At 46.9% G+C, this 24,772-nt stretch overlaps 2 protein-coding genes across 3 annotated transcripts; one reads left to right on the forward strand and one right to left on the reverse strand.

Annotated features, from left to right (window-relative positions):
• Positions 1–194: 194 nt before the first annotated feature.
• il12rb2 (interleukin 12 receptor, beta 2a) lies at positions 195–13,778 on the forward strand. The gene is made up of 16 exons (XM_083672559.1): positions 195–400; positions 845–1,053; positions 1,698–1,958; positions 2,912–3,026; positions 3,450–3,634; positions 3,797–3,939; positions 4,550–4,679; positions 7,340–7,422; positions 9,053–9,242; positions 9,802–9,987; positions 10,375–10,476; positions 10,712–10,852; positions 11,329–11,472; positions 11,945–12,047; positions 12,207–12,291; positions 12,431–13,778. The coding sequence occupies exons 2-16, from the start codon at positions 873–875 to the stop codon at positions 12,929–12,931; spliced, it is 2,550 nt and encodes an 849-aa protein (XP_083528685.1). The 5' UTR covers positions 195–400; positions 845–872; the 3' UTR covers positions 12,932–13,778.
• Positions 13,779–16,147: 2,369 nt separating this feature from the next.
• Positions 16,148–23,237, reverse strand: serbp1a (SERPINE1 mRNA binding protein 1a). Of its 2 annotated transcripts, none has more exons than XM_083671861.1 (9): positions 22,876–23,237; positions 21,301–21,517; positions 20,722–20,865; positions 20,470–20,541; positions 19,493–19,564; positions 18,887–19,064; positions 18,478–18,537; positions 18,075–18,332; positions 16,148–17,672 (listed from the first exon to the last, which is right to left on the reverse strand). In XM_083671861.1, the coding sequence occupies exons 1-9, from the start codon at positions 23,129–23,131 to the stop codon at positions 17,613–17,615; spliced, it is 1,317 nt and encodes a 438-aa protein (XP_083527987.1). In that variant the 5' UTR covers positions 23,132–23,237; the 3' UTR covers positions 16,148–17,612. The 2 variants fall into 2 exon arrangements, with proteins under 2 accessions (XP_083527987.1, XP_083527986.1); XM_083671860.1 differs by having other exon boundaries at positions 20,470–20,538; positions 22,876–23,148.
• Between the last annotated feature and the right edge of the window lie 1,535 nt (positions 23,238–24,772).

Raw genomic sequence — 24,772 nt, forward strand, 5'->3', positions numbered from 1 at the left:
TTCCCTAAAGGCACTCGGAAAAGAAAGAGGTTGCTTTTTATTACGTTGTTTGTATTGGTTATAAAGCAGCTTGCGTTCTTGCGCTCTGGCATATTCGCCATCATATTCATAAGTCGTGCATTAATGCACCGCACAGAAAATAGCATGGGGAACTGAGAACAGAGTTGGCCACGTTCAAATGTCAACTTTACGCATGCGGTCTCAGTTGGAAAACAACTCTCACCAGTTCTGAACACACAGCACTGGGCCAAAGGAGAGGAGACAGTCAACGGTGAGGTTTGAACAACGGACCCCTGGATGAATCGGCTGAAATAACGGGACTCTGAAATAACGGGACTCTGCTGGGATTAACGAACGGTGTTTGGTCGTGAATTAAGCTGTTGAAGGATGCCAGACTTGGGTGAGTGACGTTAGCCGGTTTTTTGAGCTTCATGCCGTCAACGCCTTTCTACTTTGTGTAAAAATGTATTAGTGTACTTCGGAATTAATTCCTTGAAATATTGCTCTTCATTAATATACGTTTTTGTTCTGGTTTGTTGGTGTGTGCTACTGTGTGGAACATACGAATGTGAGAGTTTCAATAGGCAAACGGATGGGGTCTTTTCAATAGGCAAACGGATGGGGTCTTTTCTCAGTTCTAGAGACATTTACCATATTTTGCCGTTAATTGCGACCCCAATAAAGACAGTAATGGAAATTCGGGACCTATATGCTCTGGACACTCGTATCAGCCATAAGAGAAGCATACATTTTAAATTCTCAGTGATAGACGATCTTAAGCACAGTATAAACAAAGACAGTTTTAATGGTGTTATAGCTTTGGTTTTCTATTGAATTCCCTTAGATAACAGGTGCAAACTTTGCACAGATGCATGGCACAAGTTTGGCCCAGCCTCTCTGTCCTTGTCATGATCACACACCACAGAGGCACAGGTATGGTACAGAGGTGGAGGAGAGCAAGCACCGGTCCAAGAGGACCAATGGCTCCTATATTCTACAAGTACTTGTCAATCCTCGCTGCCTTCATTCTGCTGTTTGAAGAGTTCACTATGGGTAAGTTCTGTATCCAATCCAGTAGTCCAGATTCATATGATCACAAAAACATTCTCAGTGTGCACACACAGACAGCACATTTAATTTGTTTTCAAACGATGAAGGAGGGCACGTGGCAATTTTAATTAATTGTAATGTTATTGATTTGACATCCTGTCACTGACTCACCCCGTATTATGTAGTTACTGACTCGTTCCGGAAGCGTAACAGGCTTTTGTCCCAGCCAAGCCCTAAGCATTGCTAGGCTGGAGCAAAAGCTTACACAGTCTGTAGCAGCCCAGCAATAGGCACTGCTAGGCTGGAGCAAAAGCTTACACAGTCTGTAGCAGCCCAGCAATAAGCACTGCTAGGCTGGAGCAAAAGCTTACACAGTCTGTAGCAGCCCAGCAATAGGCACTGCTAGGCTGAAGCAAAGGCTTACACAGTCTGTAGCAGCCCAGCAATAGGCACTGCTAGGCTGGAGCAAAAGCTTACACAGTCTGTAGCAGCCCAGCAATAAGCACTGCTAGGCTGGAGCAAAAGCTTACACAGTCTGTAGCAGCCCAGCAATAAACACTGCTAGGCTGGAGCAAAAGCTTACACAGTCTGTACCTGTGCAGGACCAGAGTGGCTGACAACTCCTTTGCGTTCTGTTGTGCTTTCAGCTAAGAAACCGTGCAATGCCTCGTGCAGCGCTGAGACTACCGTCCGACTGGGCTCTGGCTACCTGGTGTACTGCACCTTTTTCCCCAGCTGCGCAGACAAAGACAAACAGATTTTCGCAGACAATATGGAACAGAGGGACAGAAAAAAACACAACTCTACAACTATATCCCTCAACGTATCAAACATAACGAAGGACACAACGTACTCCTGCAAGTGTGGGAGGAATGTTGAGCCCTGTGGAATAGACATCAGCACTGGATGTAAGTATGAAACAGTGTGGATTCCTGGTTCATGGATTGGAGATCATCATATGTATAGATTATCATTGAACCATATTCCAGATAATTACTGTATATCCCACCATACAATCATGTGGATCGTAGAAAGATACTGCAAAATGCAATGGCAGAAAGAACTAGAATCTGCAGTGTAAGATGCTTGAAGATGGCTCTTCGGTCTGTTTTAGTTTCGACAAAAGTGTCACCACTGACCAAAATACGTTATGTGTGACTATTATATGGGGTTGTGGCTGTGAAAGAAGAAGAAGAAGAAGTCTCTAGATAGAAAAAAACCTAACACACAACTGCTCCCTAAACTGGCAAGTGAGAACAACAAGTTTCTCTCCTGTTAATACATTTTTTTTTCCTTCTTCTAGCATTGTGACTGCCTATGGTCCCTGGTCCGAGCATTGATTATTTTATCTTATGATGACTGATGGATAGATGATTCACTTACTTGAACAAATGTATTTATTGTAAGTCGCTTTGGATAAAGGTGTCTGCTAAATGCCATAAATGTAAATGTAAACAACATATCACAAATAATAATTTCAACAGCAGTGAAGGCTTCATTTGCATGCTAGTTCTTACAGCAGCTGTTTTGCCCTGCATCAAGGTCTAGCCCAACTACAGTTGGTGAAGACCAACTATTACTAAAGTTACAACTACAGTTGGTGAAGACCAACTATTACTAAAGTTACAACTACAGTTGGCAGACCAACTATTCTATTCTCTCTATGCCTGTGTGTTTCAACCCTCAGGCTTTACTTAAGATTTCAGTAAACATTCACTGAATTTAATTGAACTGGGAATGAACCTGTACCGATTGGTCAGAACAGAAGTGTCTTTCAGGGAGAAGATGTAAGACTATTGCTCTCACAGTCTCGGACCTTGTCCCGTTGTGTTCTTGACATACTGTTATGGTTGTCTCGTAGACCCGCCTGACGTTCCTCAAAACCTAACCTGCAGCCAGAACGGAGAACAGGGAGCTGTGGTGTGTACATGGCGGAGAGGAAGGGAAACCCATATCGGAACCACTTCAGAGCTAAGGTGAGTCTGAGAGAGAAGGGCAGACGTCAGTGAGGGGAACTGCACAGAGGAATCGTTCTGTAGGTCAGCGCATGTTGAAGCAGTGTAGCTGACTGTCTCTGCAGTCAACAACACATACACAGATGCCTTGGTCGAGACAGTGTTCAGTTAGGGTTAGAAACACAATTAAATCTCTTTAAAAGGATAAAGGGCTGTTATCCTTTTCTGGATGAGCCCTCTCTACAGTTCACATGACAAAGATACGTCAAATGGAAGGGTGACGTAATGGAATGAGAAATGGTATTGAACAACGTGTGAGCCTGTCCTCCGATTTCTGCCTCCACCAGCCTCCCCTGCTCGACAACTCTAGCCTCTAAAATGATATGCTGTATGAAAGCCACAAAATAAAAAATAAAAGGATGTATGTGTTTGCATTTGTTTCAGTGTGAGCACCAACAGCACGAACAAGCCTGTGATCTACGAAGCTTCTACTTCGGTTCCCGGTGTGGTCTCAGCTCAGTTCCATGTGAATGGTTCTGTCCAGCATGTGTTCTCCGTCTGGGTCCTGGCCTACAACAAACTGGGCTCTGAAAAGTCCCCCGCCCTCAACTTCACCCTCAGTGACATCGGTATGGCAGCGAGTGGCACCGAGAATAGAACACACAGCCTCAAAACACGTACAGTAACGCATACAGATCGTTCTCATACAGATCGGACGGGGTTTTCTCTGTGCTGTGTGAATACAGACTTGGCTGTTGACTGTGCTCTGGTGGTTCTCTCTGTCCCTGCAGTGAGGCCGTTCCCACCCGAGCTAGCCCGGATAGAGTGCTCCTCCCGGGGTTGCAGAGTCACGGTGGCTGGGCATCAGGGGTTTCAGCTCCTGGAGGTCCAATACAGAACACATCACGGACCGTGGATCACCTACAACCTCACTGTAAGCTCCACCTGTCATATGGGCAACGAATGGAATCAGTGTGTTGTTTCATTTTGAATCGAACCTCGGTTGTCTGCAACTCAAGATCATGATAGCCCACCGAGCTAAAGCCTAATATAGGCATTAGCACAGGCAGCTAACGCAAGTCTTCAGATCTCAAAGTGATTGACCCTGCAAGCTCTAAATTTAACTTTCCAAATCCAGAGAGTTCTTAGCCACCTCTGTCTGCAGATGTGAGGTTTGAATTGCACACAGTCAGTCATGGCCAGTGTTACTTTGCAAGACGTTGAGCTCCACAACCATACATTCACATAGCACTCCTAGACACAAGCCTCTGAAGACACAGACACACTTAAGTTTCAGACGTTCAACCACAAGCCCACAAGTCCTGGATGATTCAGACCTAAAGGCCAATCTGACTAGGAGATTTTTTTAAGGTCTCTGTCTTTCTCTGCTTGGTGCTTAATGTCTCCACACTCCTGTCACGCCATTTATAGTTTTTTTAATATGTTTTGGGCAACATGTATGTTAGCTGGTTCTGCAACAGATACAATGCCATTAGTGTTTTATAAATGTGTAATAGAGGCTTCATGGCTTCTGTCTCCTGCAGATGTATCCAGCCCTGTCCATCTTCTCTCTGGAACCCTTCCGGCAGTATGAGTTCCGGGTCAGAACCAGGTTCAGCAGAGGCCTGTGGAGCCTGTGGAGCAGACCAGTCTCTAACTGGACCCAGGAGGAAGGTGAGCTCGGGATAATCAACAGGTTTATTTACACAGCACTTTTTGGAAAAAATCCACCTAAAAGCTGACAACACCTGTATTGTCTGTGCACGTCTGTCCGACATGCGTAACGAAAAGACTTCTCGCACAACCAACAATATATCATTTTTGCGATGCATGTGATCCTGTAACAACCTGGTAGAAGGCTCATTAGCATCTCTGCCACTCAATTATCTTGGGAAGCAGAAGGTTGGGAAGCAGAAGGTTGTGAGTTCGATCCTTGCTTGGGGCTACTCTACCCCGCCGTTTGCTACAGTACCAAATCAGACTGTTCTCTCAGGGCTTCAATGTTAAGGGTGACTGAGGCTTATCATACACACAGAGAAGATCAGACAACAAGTTCAGACTCTTCTTCCAGTCAGGGTTCAGCTGGAGGATACATAACAGTTCATCATAGATGACCTAGATGATAAATAACCCACTGATTAGACTTCTGGGTTGCATAACAGAGATAACTGAGGGAAATATGATGCACCCAACCATTACAGCAACGTGACGTTATATCATGTTTACATATTATTCCTGGCATTTTGTATATTTCTTCCCAGTGAAATGATGATGCAGTGGCTCCCACAGCACGTTGTTATGAGTCTTTAAGTTACTGTGCAGCGGGGGCGCTTCGTGTGTACCTATAGGCGCTTCGTGTGTACCTATAGCGCTTCGTGTGTACCTTCCTGTCAATCTCTACTGCCGCTATCCCAATAAAGCAGAAATGCCCTAAAAACATATTTAAAAGAAAAAAAGTGATTGTGCAGTTACTGATACAGAGGCGCAGAGAGACGTGTCAGTTTGAAACTGATTGTGTTTGAGGCGATACGCTGGGAAAGTTGTGTTTTTGACGTTAAACAGATTGTGTCGGATAAGTTTGTGAGCTCTACGCAGGTGTGATCCGATCTGCCCGCAATTCTCAAGTGTTTCTCGAAGCATCTCGACACAGACGACGCTCACTGACACGACTGACACAGTTCCCTCATAAGGTCAAAAGTACTGTCCATGGTCAATGTGGTATTGTATCACTGAATCATAGTGTCACTACTGTACCATAACATGTACATGCCTGAATCAGACATAACAGAGCAATCCCAGCCACAGACACTCAACTCAGGCTGCATCGCTTTCATTTTTCATTTCTTGTTTTCTGGCTGGGTAAGGCATTATGACAGATCCCTGTCCCCAAGTCTGATGCCTGATGCATTTCTCTGACTGTGGAAAACATGTTGGCTTTTGATGATAAAGAGACACTTTTGCAATTGAACTTCCACACTCCTCCAAGACGGGCTAAATGTCTTTTATAAGACATCAATTCATGCACCATGGCTGACTGCATGGGAGCAAAACCGCACACTTTCCTGCCAGCTCTGCAGCCCTGCAGCCCTGACCTATCCAATCCGCCACACTGCAGGAGTCACACTGTGGTGACCTCACCATAAACCCACCTGGGCAGCTCTGCAGCCCTGACCTATCCAACCCGCCACACTGCAGGAGTCACACTGTGGTGACCTCACCATAAACCCACCTGGGAAGCTCTGCAGCCCTGACCTATCCAACCCGCCACACTGCAGGAGTCACACTGTGGTGACCTCACCATAAACCCACCTGGGAAGCTCTCTGTCGTCATACATCAGCATCTGTAATCCCAAGCAGCCCCTGCTGTGTGTGTGTGTGTGTGTGTGTGTGCGTGTGTATGTGAGAGAGTACGTGTGCTATGCGCGTGGTGTGGTGTGGTGTGGTGTGGTGTGTGTGTGTGTGTGTGTGTGTGTGTGTGTGTGTGTGTGTGTGTGTGTGTTTGTGTGTGTATGTGTGTGTGTTTGTGTGTGTATGTGTGTGTATGTGTGTGTGTGTGTGCTGGCTAGAAAACTTTCCACACACCACTTCCTGTGTGTGTGCTGTACATGGGTAGGCCAAGAACCAGTGAGGCCTTGAGTTTCTTTTCATTGAATAAAAAAGTGTAACAGGAAGGACAATGATTTCTAATGAATACACTTTCTAAGAAAAGGAGTTATACATATGAACCAGAAATCTGACAAAAGATACCTAAAATCCCAGACACCTCAGACAACGCCTGTTCTTGATGTGGTGATGGGGTTGATGAGGTCCTTGCTAATCTTGATGGAATGTGTTCTTCTGGTGAAATACATCAGAGATTATGCATTGGTTGACTCAGGAAATCCGACCCTGGCTCTTGATAATCGATTTCTGGGGTGAAGATGTTATTAATCTTGTTTGTCTCTCACCACTGACTCACAGGATGCAGATCTGTCTGGTTCAGGTCACTTTGGGTGGCAGTTTATTAACTGACGCACAAAGTGTTTTTATGCCCTTTCCTGGAATTATTAGTCATCATGTATGTCATCATAATATTTTTTCAGAGGAAAATGTAACTGGGCAACAGAGCAGTGGATGAGATGCCAATCAAAGCATGGCATCAGTAAAGGCCATCACCATACACTGTAACTTATGACCTACCACTCATCTAGCACCTCACAATAATGCAGTCCATGTCATTGACGCAATGTTATTATTACTGTGTAAAGCAGTTGGACCTTCTGAATTCAGAACAACGCACCATTTTACAAACAGTGAGCAAATGTTCATTGTAGTTTGTTCAATCATTTTTCCAGCCCCTGTCAAGGCCCTGGATCTGTGGTACACACGACCCTCATCCACATCAGCAGCCGACAGCTCTGTCACTGTTCACTGGAAGGTGAGTGTTCATACATCACACACCCACACGTTCTCTATACTCAGTAGTAACCACACTTCCCTTATCTCCACAGCTTCCATCAGTAGAATGACTCCTGGCTGTTTTGTTCATTAACACAAAAGATGATACAGTAGCACAAACTAGCGATGTGCGGGTCGGCTATTTATGGACCCACACCTGTCCCGCACAACTAGGGTTGGGGTTAGGGTTAGTACAGGGGGGTAGTGGGGGTGAAGAGGTCTCTAGGGTTGGGGTTAGGGTTAGTACAGAGGGGGTAGTGGGGGTGAAGAGGTCTTTAGGAGGGAAGAGGTCTTTGAACCTTTGATGATCTGAACCTGACCCGAACCCGCAAATATATACAGTATATATATATATATATATATATATATATATATATATAAATAGGATAGACGGTCAGTAGTGCAAACAAGCGTAATGGAAATCGTTTAAATTTGACAGGAATACGTACAGTTTGTAGGCTCAGCCTATAAAGTAGGCTAGGAAACAAAACACCAATCCACAACATAGCCTACATTTTATTAACCCGTAGGATTTGAGCCAAACCCGGGTCTTGGTTCGATCCATGCATCACTAGCACAAACGTAACTGCTGTTGCAGTCCCTTGTGGGAAAAAGTCAGTGTCACTTCTCTCTCTCTCTGGCTGTGTGTGTGTAGGTGTTTTTTAGCTGAAGTAGAAACATGTGGTCTGGCTGCTTTCGTTAGCTGTCGCTAAGGTAGCTATAGTAAAGGTCACACTCCGACCACTACTGGGACGGGACACTCACCTCCCGCTCCCCCGCGCCCCCCCCCCGCCCCCCCGCCCTTAAACCTCACCCTGTATGTGTGAGAGGCCCCTTCCCCATTGATGTGTTAGAGTGAAACCCATACAAAGACATGCAGCAGTTTCGCTTTACAAGAAACAGAAGAGCTTAAGAGAAATGCTGGATTCTCTCCCCTCCCCTCTCCATGATGATGCACCATGACACGCAGGGACAGCAGCACGTTCACATGTTGATTTGAATGAATGAGAACCTGGCATCTGAGGTACATCTCAGCCATCATGGTTAATTGATTTCCAGCCGTTGCCCATCACTGTTTGATGAGCGGTTTCCGTATAGACCTTGCTCCAGACTTTGCTCCAGACCTTGGCCCAGACCTTCGTCTAGACCTTGCTCCACACCTTGCTCCAGACCTTGGCCCAGACCTTGGTCCAGACCTTGTTCCAAGCCTTGCTCCAGACCTTGCTCCAACAACTCAGTTCAAAGTGGCCGCGGTTCTGCTGCTGGTTTTTGTTGCTCCCTGGCAATGAATCAAATGTAAATAATTATCTAAAGAGTAGAACACACACCTGGGCCGAATCTCCAAAGTCTTTCCTTGCTTCCTCGCGTCCTCTACCCTCACTTCACCCCCTTTGACCTTCCCCTCCAATGAGTTTTGAGAAGGAGGCGAGGAGAGAGGACACGAGGAATCAAGGAAAGACTTTTGAGAAGGTGACTTTTGTGAAGGTGAGAACTAAAACCAGCAGACACGCAGCTTTCCTTCAAGGTCTGGAGCTGTGCGCCCCTGTCTTAAACAGACGTGGAGATTTTCAGCCTGTCTGAGTAACACAGAGTTGCTGCCATGATTACAGGAGCTGAATGGTTCCGAAGCCAGAGGAAGAATCTTGGGTTATGATGTCGTAGTTCACAACCGAACTAAGAACCTCACCTCGACCGATCATCATACAGTCCTGTCCTGCGCTTCCTGTGAGGTCACTGTCTACGCTCGGAACTCTAAAGGCCGCTCCCCCCCGGCCAGTGTCACCATCTCCCTGGGAAAAGGTAACTCCCCTTCTAACTGCCTCTGCTTGTGTCTGGTGTCTATCGGAAATGGTCTCTGAGGGCAGTAGAAACAGTGGACAGTGGATTAAAGATCAAAACATGCTTTTTTTTTAGCTTTGCTTTTACTTAGAGTGTTTTTATGCACTTTACATTCAAATGTATTACAATATTTGACCATTTTATTACTCTATGTATTTGTATGTATTTTATTTATAATTTTTTACCGCATTACTCTCTCCAGTGTTTCATTGATTTTTATTTTATTTTCCTGTGACGCACATTGCATTCAAATGTACATATAAATGCTACATAAATGCTATATAAATAAAGCTTGATTGATTGATTCAGGTCTGTAAACACTAATTGAGCCTCTGCCAAGCTAGGGGTTGATATAATCGACTCCTCGACTATGTGTATGATCTCTTTTTGTGAATGGTTAGGGTTAGGGTTAGGGTTAGGGTTAGGGTTAGGGTTATCTTCTCTCTGTTTGAGATGAGCTGATATGAAAAGGTGACTCTACTCCACTGACACACACTAATGTGAATCCCCTTCTTCACAGCCAAGCCCCCTCAGACTGTGACGTGTGAACCGCTCAGTAACCACAGTTTCGCCATCTCCTGGCGGAGCCCTGTAAGTGCAGAGGCAGTCACTGGGTACCTGGTGGAGTGGTATCCTGTAGGCAGGCAGGTGGAGAAGCTCAGCTGGGTCAGACTGGGCCCTGAGGAACTCCACACCATCATAACAGGTATGTGACACAGCTATTCCTCCGTAGGATTATAACTAGTTAAACAGATGTAGTGATAACATCCACAGGATTTTTCTCTCAGGATTAGATTGATATAGTCATAATAACTGTCATGTTATGCTGAAACATTTCATTGCTCTTTCTTTCTCTGACCCATGTATCTGACCCACACTTTTTCTCTCTTCATCTCCCCCTCCCTCTCCTCCCACTCACCCTCTCTCTCTCTCTGCCTCTCTCTCTTTCTGTCTCTTTCTCTCTCCCTCTCTCTCTTCCTCACCCTCTGTCTCTTTCTCTCTCCGTCTCCGTCTCTCTCTCTCTCTCTCTCTCTCTCTGCCTCCCTCTCTCTCTGCCTCCCTCTCTCTCTGCCTCCTTCTCTCCCTCATGTAGATAACATTGATCCGTATGAGTGCTATGAGGGGGCGGTCTCTGCCTTGTATGAGGGGGCAGCAGGCCGTGTGGAGTTTGTTGGGGTCAGCACCTTAGAGATAGGTAAGGAGATGGAGGTTGTGTCTGAGACACACATGGACAATGATGTGATTCTCAAGTGGCCGTTTGTATGTAGTCACTGTGCTTTAACAGTAATTGTTACATTGTTTGAACCCCTGGTTCTGTTTTATGGCCGCCCAGTCATGCATCAGTCAATAATAATAATAATAATAATAATAATAATAATAATAGCTTGTGGACCTATCATTCATGTTTCACCTCTGCTTGTGGTCTGTAGCTCCTACCGAGGGTCCGTCTGTCGATCCCCCGGTGGTGGACGGTGACAAAGTGACCGTGACGTGGAAGGAGGTCCCAGCGGGCCACGGCGGAGGCTGTGTCATCAGCTACAGCATTTATGTGGAGAACGTCCCCCCCCACCGTAAGGGTTCCTCTACTGTTCCTCATTCGTCTACAGTGCCATGAAAGCTGGGCTAAAGCGTAGTTTTACGTAACGTAGTTTTACGTAACGTAGTTTTACGTAGTTTTTTGTGTTTTACTTCAACGCATGGTTAACCTGTTTTACGGCTCTCTGATCACCAGCCTCTGTAATCTCTTGTAGGCAAAACAGTGGCAATCTCTTAATATGTGATGGATGGGTGTGCACGTGTGTTGTCTCGGAGGGGGGGGTGCGCAGTGCATTCACATTCCTACAATTGATGAGAATTGATTGCTTCTTCGATAAGTCCACTCCTAAATCAAAAGTTTGTCAAATGTTTTCAAACCTTAAAAGGTCAAAGGTCAAAATGAGCCAGTGTACCCCTGTCCGGCACACTTCCTCTTATACCACAGGCGTAATAATGTAAATAATAAGGTCACAAATAGTCGTTTCTCATCGAACGCATGGTTCTGTTTCAGGTCAAACGGCGAGGGCGAAGCGGGCGTATACCTTAGAGGGCCTGCCCCCTGCCGGCACCTACCACATCTGGGTAACAGCCTGGACGGCCTCAGGGGAGGGCCCCATTAGTAACAAAGTCCAAGTCCCCGATAGTAACAAAGCAGGTACTTGAAGCAGGTAGAGCTCAGGTAGAGCTCAGGTAGAGCTCAGGGAGAGCTTCATCTCACCCAGTAGGAAGAGAGGGGAGGGTAGATGGAGGACAAGTATGCCCTGGCTATTCCAAGTAGACCCCTTGCTCCTACCCCCTTGCCTAGGCACATCTTTTGTGTGTGTGTGTGTGTGTGTGTGTGTGTGTGTCGATTACTATAGTAGTAATATTTGCTTTTACTTACAATTTCACGTTTATTGACGATGATCTAGCCCACTCAAGTCTAGCATGCATTTTGTCATATAGCAGAATATATATATATATATATATATATATATATATATATATATATATATATATATATTATACATTTACATTATTATACATATATTATATAGCTAATAAACATATAGAAAGTATGCTGCCTGTTGTATAAACTGCATTATGCCACCCTCTAATGAGTGCTTGTTGATTAACCACCATTTCAGGGGAGGGCTCGACGGTTCCCACTGTTAACCTGATCATCATCTTGGCGGTCGCCGTGGCGACCGTTTCCTTGTGTCTGTGGCAAATCCCAGCTCTGCGGCGAAGGTAACGGCCTGAGAACAGGAGAAGCCTGCTGATGGTCGTTAGTCACTAGGCCAAACTAAAACGCCACACGGGCATAGAGACAATCCTCCTGAAGCACGTGTGTGTGATGTACACTGTCTGCCACAGGCTCACGGTTCCCTCCTTTCCCCTCCCCTCCAGAGTCTTCATGCTTTTTCACTGCCTGATGCTGGACATCGTTCCGGATCCGGCCAACAGCAAGTGGGCTAAGGAGTGTGCTAAAGAGGTTGGTGTCGGCACGTGTGTGTCGATTTGTGTGTGTGTGTGTGTGTGTGCGTGCATGCGTGCGTGTGTGTAGCAAGGGGTCGACTTGGAATAGCCAGGGTATACTTTTCCTCCATCTACCCTCCCCTCTCTTCCTACAGGGTGAGATGAAGCTCTACCTGAGCAACTCCAGCATGAGCGAGGAGGAGGAGCCACCCACCGTGGAGGTTCAGGAGCTGCCCGAGGAGACCTGGAGCCCGGGGAACACAGCACGGCGCAGTGGCGCCGCTGGTCCTGCAGGTGGCGCCACTGACATCTCTGACCACCACAGCCACAGCCACAGCCTGAGCCCTGTGACTGATGGAACATCACTGCTGTACCCTCAGCCCATCCAGAGCTCCTACCTCAAGAGCTTCTCCCAGGAGTCAGACTCCTCGGAACAGACCCAGAGTTCTAGGGACACAGAAGTCACTGTGGACTACATCTCAACACACGTGCTGGGGATGGGAGAGGAGGAAGAGGAGGAGGAGGATGAGGAAGGTCTGGATGTGCTGGGGTTCTTCCCCTGTGCCCAGAATATCCTCATGGACCCTCTGCTGTCATTTGGGGGGAAGCTGACTCTAGATGCGGTCAGGATCGACTGCAGCGAGTTTTTAAACTAAGCGTCTGTTTCATGGACCCAGAATTCTGTCTTATTTTGGTTTAGTTGAACTGAAAGCGTGTCTCTATTGACGCGCATTCCAACCCCAGTCTCCCACGTGGAAGACTCAAGTGTTTACCATTAGGGCAATGGCGACACTTGAGTTTGCATGTCTCACACTCTGACAGGGCTATCTAATCACAGGAACGTGATTCCAAACCAAATCTGCTGCATATGCAGCCTCCGGGTAGTACGTGATTTGAGTCTAAAAGACTATTACGAACCCATGACCAATTGTGAGGCAAATGGTCATACTCCAGGAATCATCACACTGCGATGAATACATGAATGTACTCTCAGGGCTACTTGTCTTTGGTTCTTCTCACTAATACTCACTCTGAACAGTTGCATCCAACATTACCGGGACTTGTCTCTCTACCAAGGTGTACAGACATAAGAAACTCCAAGACAGCTCGGTACAGTCTTGGGAATACTGTAGGCCTATGCTACCTCCATCACACCTGACTTTACCTTGGACAATAAAAAAGCTAGTTCTTTTGTCTACTGCTGCTACGTTTGTAAATATATAAATTGTAAGTGAATGTCTTCTCTCCAGTAAACCTTGGGAGATGACAAGGTTTACTGCGTGTATATGACTTTGTATGCGGGTGATTTGTATAGTAATAAATATCTCTGATCATCGGCCTCTGTAATCTCTTCTAGGGCAGAAATTGGCTGAGCCAAACAGTGGCTGTATCTTAATATGTGATGGATAAGTCCACTCTTAAATCCAAAGTTTGTCACACCTTAAAAGGTCAAATGTCAAAATGAGCCAATGTCCCACATACCCTTGTTAGGAGCACTTCCTCTTATACCACAGAATAAAGGCGTAATAATAATAAATAATAAGTTAACTAATGATCGTTTCTCTCAATAAAATATATTTTACATATTTCTATGTAATTACTTGTTACATAATTACATGTTTCTTCCCTCTGGCTCAGCCTGTGTTCGTCAGCCAAAGTAAACAAAGGGAGTCAGGGACACAGAGACATACATCTGCTCCTAAGTGTTCATAAAATTTGCCTCATACGTTAACAAAGTCGTCCCTCATGTATTTCAGTTAAAAATACAAATGTTGGGGACAGTTCCAGCACCCAAAACGTATTTATTTAGTTTCTATGTGTACTCAATACCCCTCTACACCTGTGTCTGGAGAGATGACTCTGACCCATTGTGAATACATTGTCAAGATCGCCCTCTTGTCGTTCTGATTTGACACTGCTTTTCAGGGATGGGCTGAATTTCTGTTCCATTTATTTTAACAGTAACTATGTGAATGATTGTGAATATGTGTTGTTACTTAACGTTGTGAGTACAATCTCTTAGCCTCATAGCTCGTCCAGTCTCATCGTACACTGACAGGCCACTTTATTAGGTACACCTGTTCAACTGCTCGGTAACGCAAATATCTAATCAGCCAATCACATGGCAGCAACTCAATGCATTTAGGCATGGTCAAGACGACCTGCTGAAGTTCAAACCGAGCATCAGAATGGGGAAGAATGGTGATTTAAGTGACTTTGAACGTGGCATGGTTGTTGGTGCCAGATGGGCTGGTCTGAGTATTTCAGAAACTGCTGATCTACTGGCATTTTCACACACACCCATCTCTAGGGTTTACAGAGAATGGTCCAGTGAGCGGCAGTTCTCTGGGCGAAAATGCCTTGTTGATGCCAGAGGTCAGAGGAGAATGGCCAGACTGGTTTGAGATGATAGAAAGGCAACAGTAACTCAAATAACGACTCGTTACAACCAAGGTATGCAGAAGACCATCTCTGAACACACAACACGTCGAACCTTGAAGCAGATGGGCTACAAAAGGGGGTCCAACCCAGTACTAGCAAGGTGTACCTAATGAAGTGGCCGGTGAGTGGCCGGTTGATATTATAGCGAGTGCGATTGTTCAGAGAGTAAAGACAACTAATCAATAAACCAAATGTAGATTTTGCTGCATAACTCATCCTCTAAATCCCAAACACGATTTAAGCTGTGTCTGCACGCGTGGCGACATATGCAACAGTCATACGATATCGCTAATGGCGTTGCCATGGTGACAGTGGGAGTCACAGTGGGAGTCAGAGTCGTGTGCTGGAGCGGACCTGGTTGATGAGTGGAGAGGCTGGGTCAGTGTTTCAGGTCAGGTCTGCCCCATGCTTCTCCATTCCTCCCCTCTCTGCGTCACATCCCCCCCCTTCCTCTCTTCTATACTCCTCCTCCTCTCCACCCCCCCGCCCCCATACTCCTCCCTTCTCTATACTGCTTCTCTTCCCCTCTTCTATTCGCCTCCCCCTCTCCAACACCCCCAATACTCCTCCCTTCTCCCCCTCGTATCGCTCTTCTCTCCCCCCTCCCTCTTCCTCTCTTCTCTACGCCTCCCCCTCTCTCCCCCACCCCCATCCCTCCCCCTCTCTCCCCCACCCCCATCCCTCCCCCACCCCCATTCCTCCCCCCTCTTACGCTCCTCCGTTCTAATGAGTAAAAGCCACGAGGGATAATAATAGGCCGTGTTCTCTCACCGCTGTAACTAAGGACACAAACTCAAGTAAACTCAACGGGGCTGTTGTAGTTCATTCAGATAACACTGAACAGTTATCCTTCGCCTGGTCTGGAATCCAGACGAACACACAGGGGAGTTAGGAGCTCTAACCAGTCTGTGACCCCGGTCTCAATTCTGAGATACAGGCAACATGATTACATGACTTCCCTGCTTGTTAAATATGGAGCGAAATGTTTAACCTCACAAACGGTTTCCTGTTTTGAATATACAATGTCTCATGGAAATCAGGCAGATAATTGTTACTTTACTATGACCATGTTATTACCCTTTATTGCATGCTGTAATATTAAGGGCATTGTTAGGGTATCTGTATGCCTTAGCCCCAAACAAATGGAGGTATGCATCAGTGGCCTTCATTTTAGACTATGGGTTAGGGTTATCTATGAAACACATGTTGGATGGGTTAGGGTTAGGGTTATCTATGAAACACACATTGGATGGTGTGGATGTCTCTGCATCAGACCACTTTTGAGGACAAAAACAGCTCATCAACTGAAGATTTCGGAGCGGACTACACCTTCTAAGCTTATGAGGGTTTGCCTTGCTAGTGTACATGCGTCTGTGTGTGTGTGTGTGTGTGTGTGTAGGGGGTGTGACAACAAAGACAACACAGCGATGCAAAAATGAATCGACCATCTTTATTTACCGACAGAGGTCTAGAATAGCAGGGTTAGAATTCACACATCTGTGGGCACTCAGCTGTTCCACAGCGAACAACTGGGTTTCTTTCAGGGCGATTATGCAGTAGTGCCGCTGTAGGAGCGAAAAGGGAAGAAGAAAAAAACAAAAAAACAAACAAAATCATAATGGAGAAATATTCAATCACCACAGGAAGCAGGAAGGGGCCGGTTCACATTAAGTCTCTCAGTACACTGGAGTGGAGTGTGTGTGTCGACAGTGTGGTCCTCTGGGGTCCGATGGCTTCCAAAGGACCGCGGGCGCATCCCAACGTCGCTTCTTCCCCTTGATCTGACCTGATCCGAGCTGAGCTGGACAGGACAGGACAGGACAGGAGAGAGCCAATGGCTAGAGGGCGTCCGCTATTCGGTGGTCGCCTGGCCTGCGTTTTCAGAACGGACCAGATGAGGGAGACACAGGGAGGGAGCCACTCCTGAGGACCGAGACGCACCCAGAGAAGTAGGTAAATGATGAGGCAGGAGAGGACACTCACACCTTTAAGGCCGCGCGGACCCAAAGATGCCAGAGGGCTCACCTGTCACAGTCATTCAGGGAGTCCATTGGAAACTCTTCTCTATACAAAAGACCCTGAATACAGTACTGAAACAGGCTCCATTTTTCAACAATGTGTTTGTAGGTACAATCACTAGATCAAAGATCCAAGGCATGTCCCATCTATCTGCACCATCTGAAATAATACAATCTCACGAAAGAGATTTCTTACCATTACAATAGTTACTTTTACAGGCCTAAATCAGAGGTATAGACCCTTCCTTTAAAAAAATAATAATACACAAAACCCCAGAACTAAGTCCTTAAAAATCTCACTGAGTGATGCAGTAACGGTTTCAGAAATACCCCGTATGGAAGAGGTTGTCAGCTTGGGTTGGATCCCGGCCAGCCAGTAGTGCTGGTCTGAAGTGATCATTTACAACAACAAAGCAAGCTAAGGGACACCACAAGCGAAAGAATACTCCTCATACTCATATTTGGAAATGCATATTTTCAAGCAGCAATACAAAAAAAGTATTCATGAAGAATGCATAATCTCTGAAAAAAAATACTGTATGAAAACATCCCTGCTACCTTGTTTCTAAGTACAAAACCTCTACCAGTAAGTTGCTCCGGGGTAACAAGAAGTCCTTTTCTTTTTTCGTAGTTTTTTTTCCAGGTTCATTTCTGTTTTTTTTTTTTCTTCTTTTTAAAATGGGTAAAATTCAGTCCTCAGAGTCGAGCGCCACGGGGTCAATGACTGTCGTCTCCATCTTTTATTTTATTTTATTTTTTTCGCGGAAGGATCCAGAAACATGCAAGCCTCGTAGAGGAGGGGCCTAGGGAGGGGAGGGGGAGGGGGGCAGGGGGGGTCCTAGGGTGCTCCTGTGGGCCTGAGAGGCAGCCGCTTCACTCAGGCCAGGGCTGGGAAAGCCTCGGGGTCGTCCACGTTGGGCACGGACACACCACTCGGCTGGGGGAGAGAAGGAGGGAGGGAGAGGAGGAGGAGAGAGAGAGTCAGGCATCAGGTGGTTTTGAATCAAGCCTACTTTGCTGCCAAAGTACCACCACATAAAATAGTACGTAATCACGGTGGGACTATTATTACCACATTATCCATAAGGTTGGGGTCGACATTAGATATTGAATATCGTGATATTTGGAGCATATTGTGATATTGTTCTCTTACCAAAAAGAGTGCTTAAAACTCTGCATCTGTGCATAACTACAAGTGCAATATGCAGATTTATGCAAAGCACGCCTGTAAAAAGCAGTGAAAGCATGTTCCTGCGGTTTCAGCGTAACCAGCGGTAGGAGCAGAGGAGGGTGGAGGTGGTCACCAACCAGCAGCGGCGTGAGAGCAGGGGGTGGTTACCTTGTCGGTCCTGCCTCCACGGGGCGGCCTGGTGGCGGCTCCGCCATCGCGCTCGCGGGGTTCGCGGGGCTCACGGCCGTCACGGCCATCGCGCCCGTCGCGGCCCTCGCCGCGCCCCTCGCCTCTCCCGCGGCCCCCCCTGCCGCCTCGGGGTCCGCCGCGACTCCCGCGCCCAGGGCGACCGAGGTCACCAAAGTTTATCTCCAGCTGGGCGGTGATGTCATTGGCGGGCTTCCGGAAGTGGTGTTCGTCCTCTGCCTGAGAGGGGGGAGGAGAGGGAGGAGGAGAGGAAAGGGAAACAGAACATCTTAATGTAATTCTACCAAGTGTAGAAATAGGAACACGGGGGTGTCTGTGTGTGTGTCTGTGTGTGTGTGTGTGTGAGAAGAGGGACAGTGCATACCTTGGGGGTAACTGCCTCAGGCTCAACCACAGCATCAATCAGAGTACCAGCTTTCTTCTCCTTTATTGGAAAGAGGGATGGGAACAATTAGGAGTGAAAGAAAGCATCACCTCGAACATTTACTTCTTCCAACAAGAGCAAAACAAAACAAGAAAGGAAGGGGGGACGGGGGGAGGGGGCACCGTCCGAAGGTAAGACACAGGAGAATAGCAACATGAAGCGGAGTCAGTACCAGCATAACATGACCCATTTTTTTCCATTTGAAAACATTTCCACTGTTTGTTATTTGTTCTACAAACGCATAGAGGGCGACATATGCAACAGTCACACGATATCGCTAACGGCGTTGCCATGGTGACCTGGGTGTTTTTAATAAATAAATAAATAAGCCCATTCAGTGTCCACTCACGTCTTCACCCTTGGACTTGTGCAGAACGTATCCCTTCTTCCACTGGCTGTCGGCTCCCTCGTTGGCCTTGCGGATGTTGAACTCCACCTTGGCGCGCTCCTTGTCCTGCACCGCCTTCCATTCGTCCAGAGTCATCTCCTTGGCACTCTCCTCCTTGGGCTCCTCAACCTCGTTCTCCCTACACAGGCACACACACACGCAGACAGGCACACACACAGGACGACTCTTAGCACTTGGCTGACAAATGTTTTCAGTTCAGAAATGGCTACTCTGGTCCTTTTTTTGGGGGGTCTGTGAACACAATTTAATTGCGGTTGAAGTTGTTCCTTGAGGACAGGGATTCGTTGATTGTTGTTGACTGTTGTTGATTGAAGAGCAAGATCCCAAAGCATTTAACTATATCAAGTTAATGATATAGTTATTAGTCCAATAACATGGGTTTGGTAATTCCCCAAACTATTTGGTGCTGTGAACACCTGAAGCCGACAGAAGTCTTTGGTCAAAACAAAACGGGACCAATGCTTGAACCGCAATGCTTTACACAGGTCACAGCAGAAAAAAAAAAATACAGTTTTGTGAACCAATGAGAGCTGAATGTCAACTCACTTGTTCTCGGTGTCTGCAGGCGGATGTTCCTCTCCTTCGGGGGTCTCGGTGGCGGCTGTTTGGTCAATCTCGCTGTGAGGAGAGGAAACAAAAATGACACCTATGTCCACCCGTTTGTTCTGCTGTCTGCTTCACAGTACCGCCCAGATCCAAACCATGACTCTGCCCCCAGGGCACCATGAGTGGGTCTGACAGGATAGTATCTGTGTATGAATATGGGTGTACAAAATCTGGCAAAAATCACACCATGACATAATAATAATAATATATGATATATGCCATTTATCTGACGCTTCTATCCAAAGCGACGTGCATTGCAGTGAGTGTATCCATTTTCCAGTATATATGGTCCCAGCGGGATGACGTGTTATAGGGCTGGGCCGACGTTAGATATCCAATATCCCCTAGCAGTGAAAACATGTTTCTTTGTTTCACCAGACTATTTACTACACCGGCCGTAAACGGTGCAGCACCCTGGCATGTCTTTCCTCTCCTTCCGCAATAAATAATATAACCTAAAACATAGATAATCTGATCTAAAATATTGTGACATTTTCTCATAAGTAATATTGTCCAATAAAGACAATTTGGATATGGCCCCAACCCGAATGACCTATCCAATCCTAGGCGCCCGCTAGGTTGTCGGGTAGAACCAAGGACACACCTGGAAGTCTTCTATATTCCTTTCTGCATCTCACACTCTCATCCATAGCGTAGGATGACAGGTGGGAACACCGGGATAGGACAGAGACCAGAAGGTTTGACTCAACATGTCAAATTTTGACACGCAAACTGCACAAGGTAAATCACTCTTCCAGGTCCCCCCCCCCCCCTATCAACAGACTACTGAACCCTGGTCCTGAAACCTGCATTAGCCCACTTAAGGGCTTTACACAGCATGCAGGCCAGCCGGCCGGCCAGGTCCAGCTCAGCCCTGCAGTGTGAATCAGGGTTAAGCATCACTGCTCGGTCCTCACCTCAGTTCATCCTTGACGGTGCCCCAGTTGTGAGATCCACTTCCTCCACGCTTCTCCTCACCTTTCTGGCTGCTGGAACAAAACGTGCTTTAGCTGGGAGCTTTGTACCAGAGCCGCGTACATGTACATACAGGGTTTGGCAAACTGTCAAATCTAGTCGAATTTTAATAGGTGCCAAAAGTTTGCATTGTTATCGGACATTTTAGCATGAACGTGCAAGGCAGATGATCCATGTCGGAAGAAAACACCTACGATCGGTCGCTGCCGCTGTGTCTGTCGAATTCACGTTTTCCTCGGGAGTCAAATCCGTCGCTGCGGCCCATGCCCCGCCCCCTGCCGGCTCCGCGGCCCCCTCGGCCACCACCGCGCCCTCTCATCGGCCTATCACCGATGGGCCTGGGGAGACGGACAGGAAAACGCACCAATCAAAAGGCTGCCTCATATCGGCTGTTGACGGACAGCAAGTACTTCAACCACAAAGTGCTACACGATTACACCATTAAAGACAGTGTGTGATACTTCACTTCCAAGGAAGGATGCACTTGGTAAGCATTGTGCAATAAGAGCTATATATAGTTAACGTCACCCTATCCTGTACCCTGGGCTGTCCCACAGTGAAAGGTGGTAATTGCGAAAGAATGTACAGGTAAGAGTACAGGTTAGGTCACACCCCCAGTGATGAGTTATGATGCGTTTACCTCTGGAAGCTTGGGGATAAATAGTCCTGTCAATTGGAAAGAGGGGATATTATGATGGTGTGTCAGTTTGAAAGTTGCAGAGTTCATTTGAGGAGCACATCAGTGACCTCTGACCTCTCCGACCTCTACTCACTTCTCCACAGAGAACTCTCCTCCCTCGGGCTTCTCCTCTCCTCCGGCAGGTCTCTCAAAACGGCGGGGTTCGCGGGGTTCACGGGGATCACGTGGGGGCCGCCTGTCGGCGGGCCGTCTGTCTGTGGGGGGGCGTCCCTCGCCCTGACCCCCCTGGGGCTGGGAACCAGCGGGGCCCTGGCCCTCAGGCCTCCGGCCCATCCTCCTCGGGCCAGCACCTGGAACAGGGCAAGAGGATTACTACATTGTTTCACTGCCAGTTCCTCCTGGGCTGTGGCTATTAGCTACAATATTGCTTTGTTTACATGCAAGGCATAACAGGAACTATAATGTATGCATCTGGGTCATGGCACAATTTGTTTAGTTTGGTTTGATCAAACGTCACCGAGGGCGTTTTGTCGAGAATGATTTGCATCCTGACGAAAGGTAACGAATACAAATGTAAACAGAAACACCTGACTTGGGGAGTTTTCCCAGAAGCGTTGCCTTCCCAAGAGGTATATCTACACTAACTCTACCTACACTGTGGGATAGACACACGTTCAAAGACTGGCCTGACAAGTCCCTCCCACTGCCTAGATAGATACCAAAATAGACCCCCACCCCTCTCCACACACCCCAGCAGCTGAGCACACGTTGGCCGTGCACCTGTCTCCTCTTCTCTCCAGTGACCAAATTTGACTTTGCTTCTGAACAGAGGCACACTTGCACAATGCTCCAGCTACCCATTGCTTTTAGGTTGTCATAGGATTTACTAGACATTTAATTGCCCATCGGCGGGTGAAAACGAAAAACTCCACAATTGACGCTGGCGGTAGAAAGAAAAAAAAAAAGGTGTGGACAAAGTCTACATTTTAACTTAAGCTGCAGCGGCAAGATCACATTTATCTTATAAACACACCAAACGCCCACATTCAGAAACGGCTACCCACGATGACATCATACCCTCCCCGGGAGCTTGTTGTGCGCCACTCGCCAGATGACAGGTCGGTCGGCGGCTGTCCGTTGTGTTGCTACGAGGATTGTCACGGCAAACCGTTACGGTTCATACGGCTGGCAATAAAGCTGGTTAGCTACCCGATTGAGCAATTTCCCTCCGCTTGATAACATTCACTTATCGCCATGCGTCGCTACATTCCTAAGTAAACAATAACAGTAGCACCAAACTGTCAGTTGAGTTGTGGCCAGTCGAACATCTCACCCGGGGTACGGTAAAATTCACGACACACGGGGCAATTATCAACAAGTAGCTGGCTGGCTAATGACATTAGCCAGCGCCAAGCTCTGCTAAACAAGGCCCTCGTCTGAAGAGACGGGGCTTTTCACTGGCAGCAACACAAGTTAGCCCGCAAGCTAGTTATCAGGGCGTGCAATACAGCACACCGACACGGTTGCAACACACATTTGAGGGAGGACTGCGATCGCATCAACTGACAGCCCAACTGTCGCACACAAAAGGAATCAAGTCGACCTCATGGGGGGGGGTTTTAGACCGTCGCTAACACTTAGCTCGCTAGCTGACTGTGCAGAGCAATTTGCAAGTAAAGCGATCATATGCCGCAGGAAGCGTGCTTACCATCTTTCTTGAGGGGGACAGGTGCTTGAATTTCCTCTTTCTTATCGGCAAGGGGATTCTTTCTGTCTTTCTGAGACTCCTTCTTCTGTTGCTTGGCGGCCTGAGCTGCAGTCTTGGCGGCACCAGGGGCAAGAGCCTCCTTCTTCTTGTTCTCCGCCTCCTTCAACAGCTCGAACGGGTCCGACTCGTCGTCAAATAACTGGTCGAACCGATTGGCTATGGCGCAGCCGAAACCTTCTTGCATTTGTCCGGGCATGATGGCGCCCCTTCAGCAGGATTACCTCCGATTCTACGAGGCTTGGTGCGAACACTTCGCTAGATGATGCCACAAGATGGCTGGGAAAAGGACCTTCTTCTCTTCCGGCGTGATAGACATACGGGCACTACAACGTTAGCGCCGGGTGGGGTGTGTAGTTCTTTGGTGAGAGAGAGAGTGGGGAAAACAAACGGACAGCCCGTTGAAAAACTACTTTACCCACAATTATTAGCGAGTTAATGCTATTGCTTTCTTCACAAGCATGAATGCTCATGCTGCTTGTTGTGTGGAGGCAGCTTGCGTTCAAGAGGGGACCATTCTACACATTAGTCAGATTACTTTCGTTCCTGTTTCTATGTTCTGATGAAAGCTTGACATATCCTTTTGCTACCTAGAATAAATCACAAAAAAACAACTGTGATATGTTTATTTCTTGTGCACCACAAAGCAGGAAAATAAAATAAAATGTTGCAATAATAACACTATTCTCATGTCTGTGTTCATCTGAGCTGGGCTTGCGCTGCTGTGTAAATCTATTCCTATTCTTGATTTCATCATCCCCTTAAAGGCAGTGTTGATCAGCAATGTACAGTGGGCTGGAAAGTGTGGGTTAGGATGAGAACCAGTTTAGATTGATTTGCTAAAACAGAGCCTATATGGTCGTCAGGCATGGTAAAGGTCAAGAAAGGTCACCTAATGACAGATGGCGAAGAAGCTTACAGATCTGGGATCCGCTTAAGAGCTCCCCAAGTCATTACAGGAAAAACACATTTCTGACCTCAGATCAGTGTAGAGCAACCTCAACTTACTCTGACGTCGCAGCCCTAGTTGTCAGTCAAATAAAGACATCCTACAGCCTGACAGATGCCTAAGCTTGATCTGGGTTCGAATTGCACACTGACTGACTCCTTGGGACTACCCAAAAACATCAGTGGTTTGGGTCAATGTTAGGCTATGGGGATTCAACCCCTTATCTGGCTGACTGTTTGTTCCTTGATGGCCTGTGGCACTTTGCTGTTAAAGGATTTGTCAACCTATTAATGAAGTGTTAAACAAGCGTTTATTGTGTCCTTTGACACATTAGTGTGAAGCACTCAGATCAGCTGGCCTCGTTGGGTGTTAGCTCCCTGACAGGTATGCAAATTGACTCCTACAGCCACATGAGATAAAGCAAATAGCAAATAGAGTGACAGCATTCAAGACGGTTGCAGGTTCTGCCCTACTCTCTCTTCAGCGCTGTCCTCGTCATGACTGTGATGTTTGAGACATTTCGTCCCTCGTTGATGACACATTGTGTCGTGTTGTTACTGGTTATGTTGTGTGTGTGTGTGTTGTTACTGGTCTTCTTGTGCTGGTTGTGCTTAGTTGTTCATTATGCTTTCTCTTGTGTTCATCATCCCCCCCTTATTATAGTGGTAATAATAATATATGCCATTTAGCTGACGCTTTTATCCAAAGCGATTTACATTGCAATGAGTGCATACATTTCAGTATATATGGTCCCAGCGGGAAAAACCCACAACCTAAGCGTTGTTAGTGCCATGCTCTACCAACTGAGCCACAGACGACCACAGTGGTGGTCTGTTTTTACTGCTCTTATAGCAACACAAAAAACATAAATCATCACCACATGTTGTTTAA

This window comes from Argentina silus, assembly GCF_951799395.1.
Source record: "Argentina silus genome assembly, chromosome: 6".
Classification (NCBI taxonomy): Eukaryota; Metazoa; Chordata; class Actinopteri; order Argentiniformes; family Argentinidae; genus Argentina; species Argentina silus.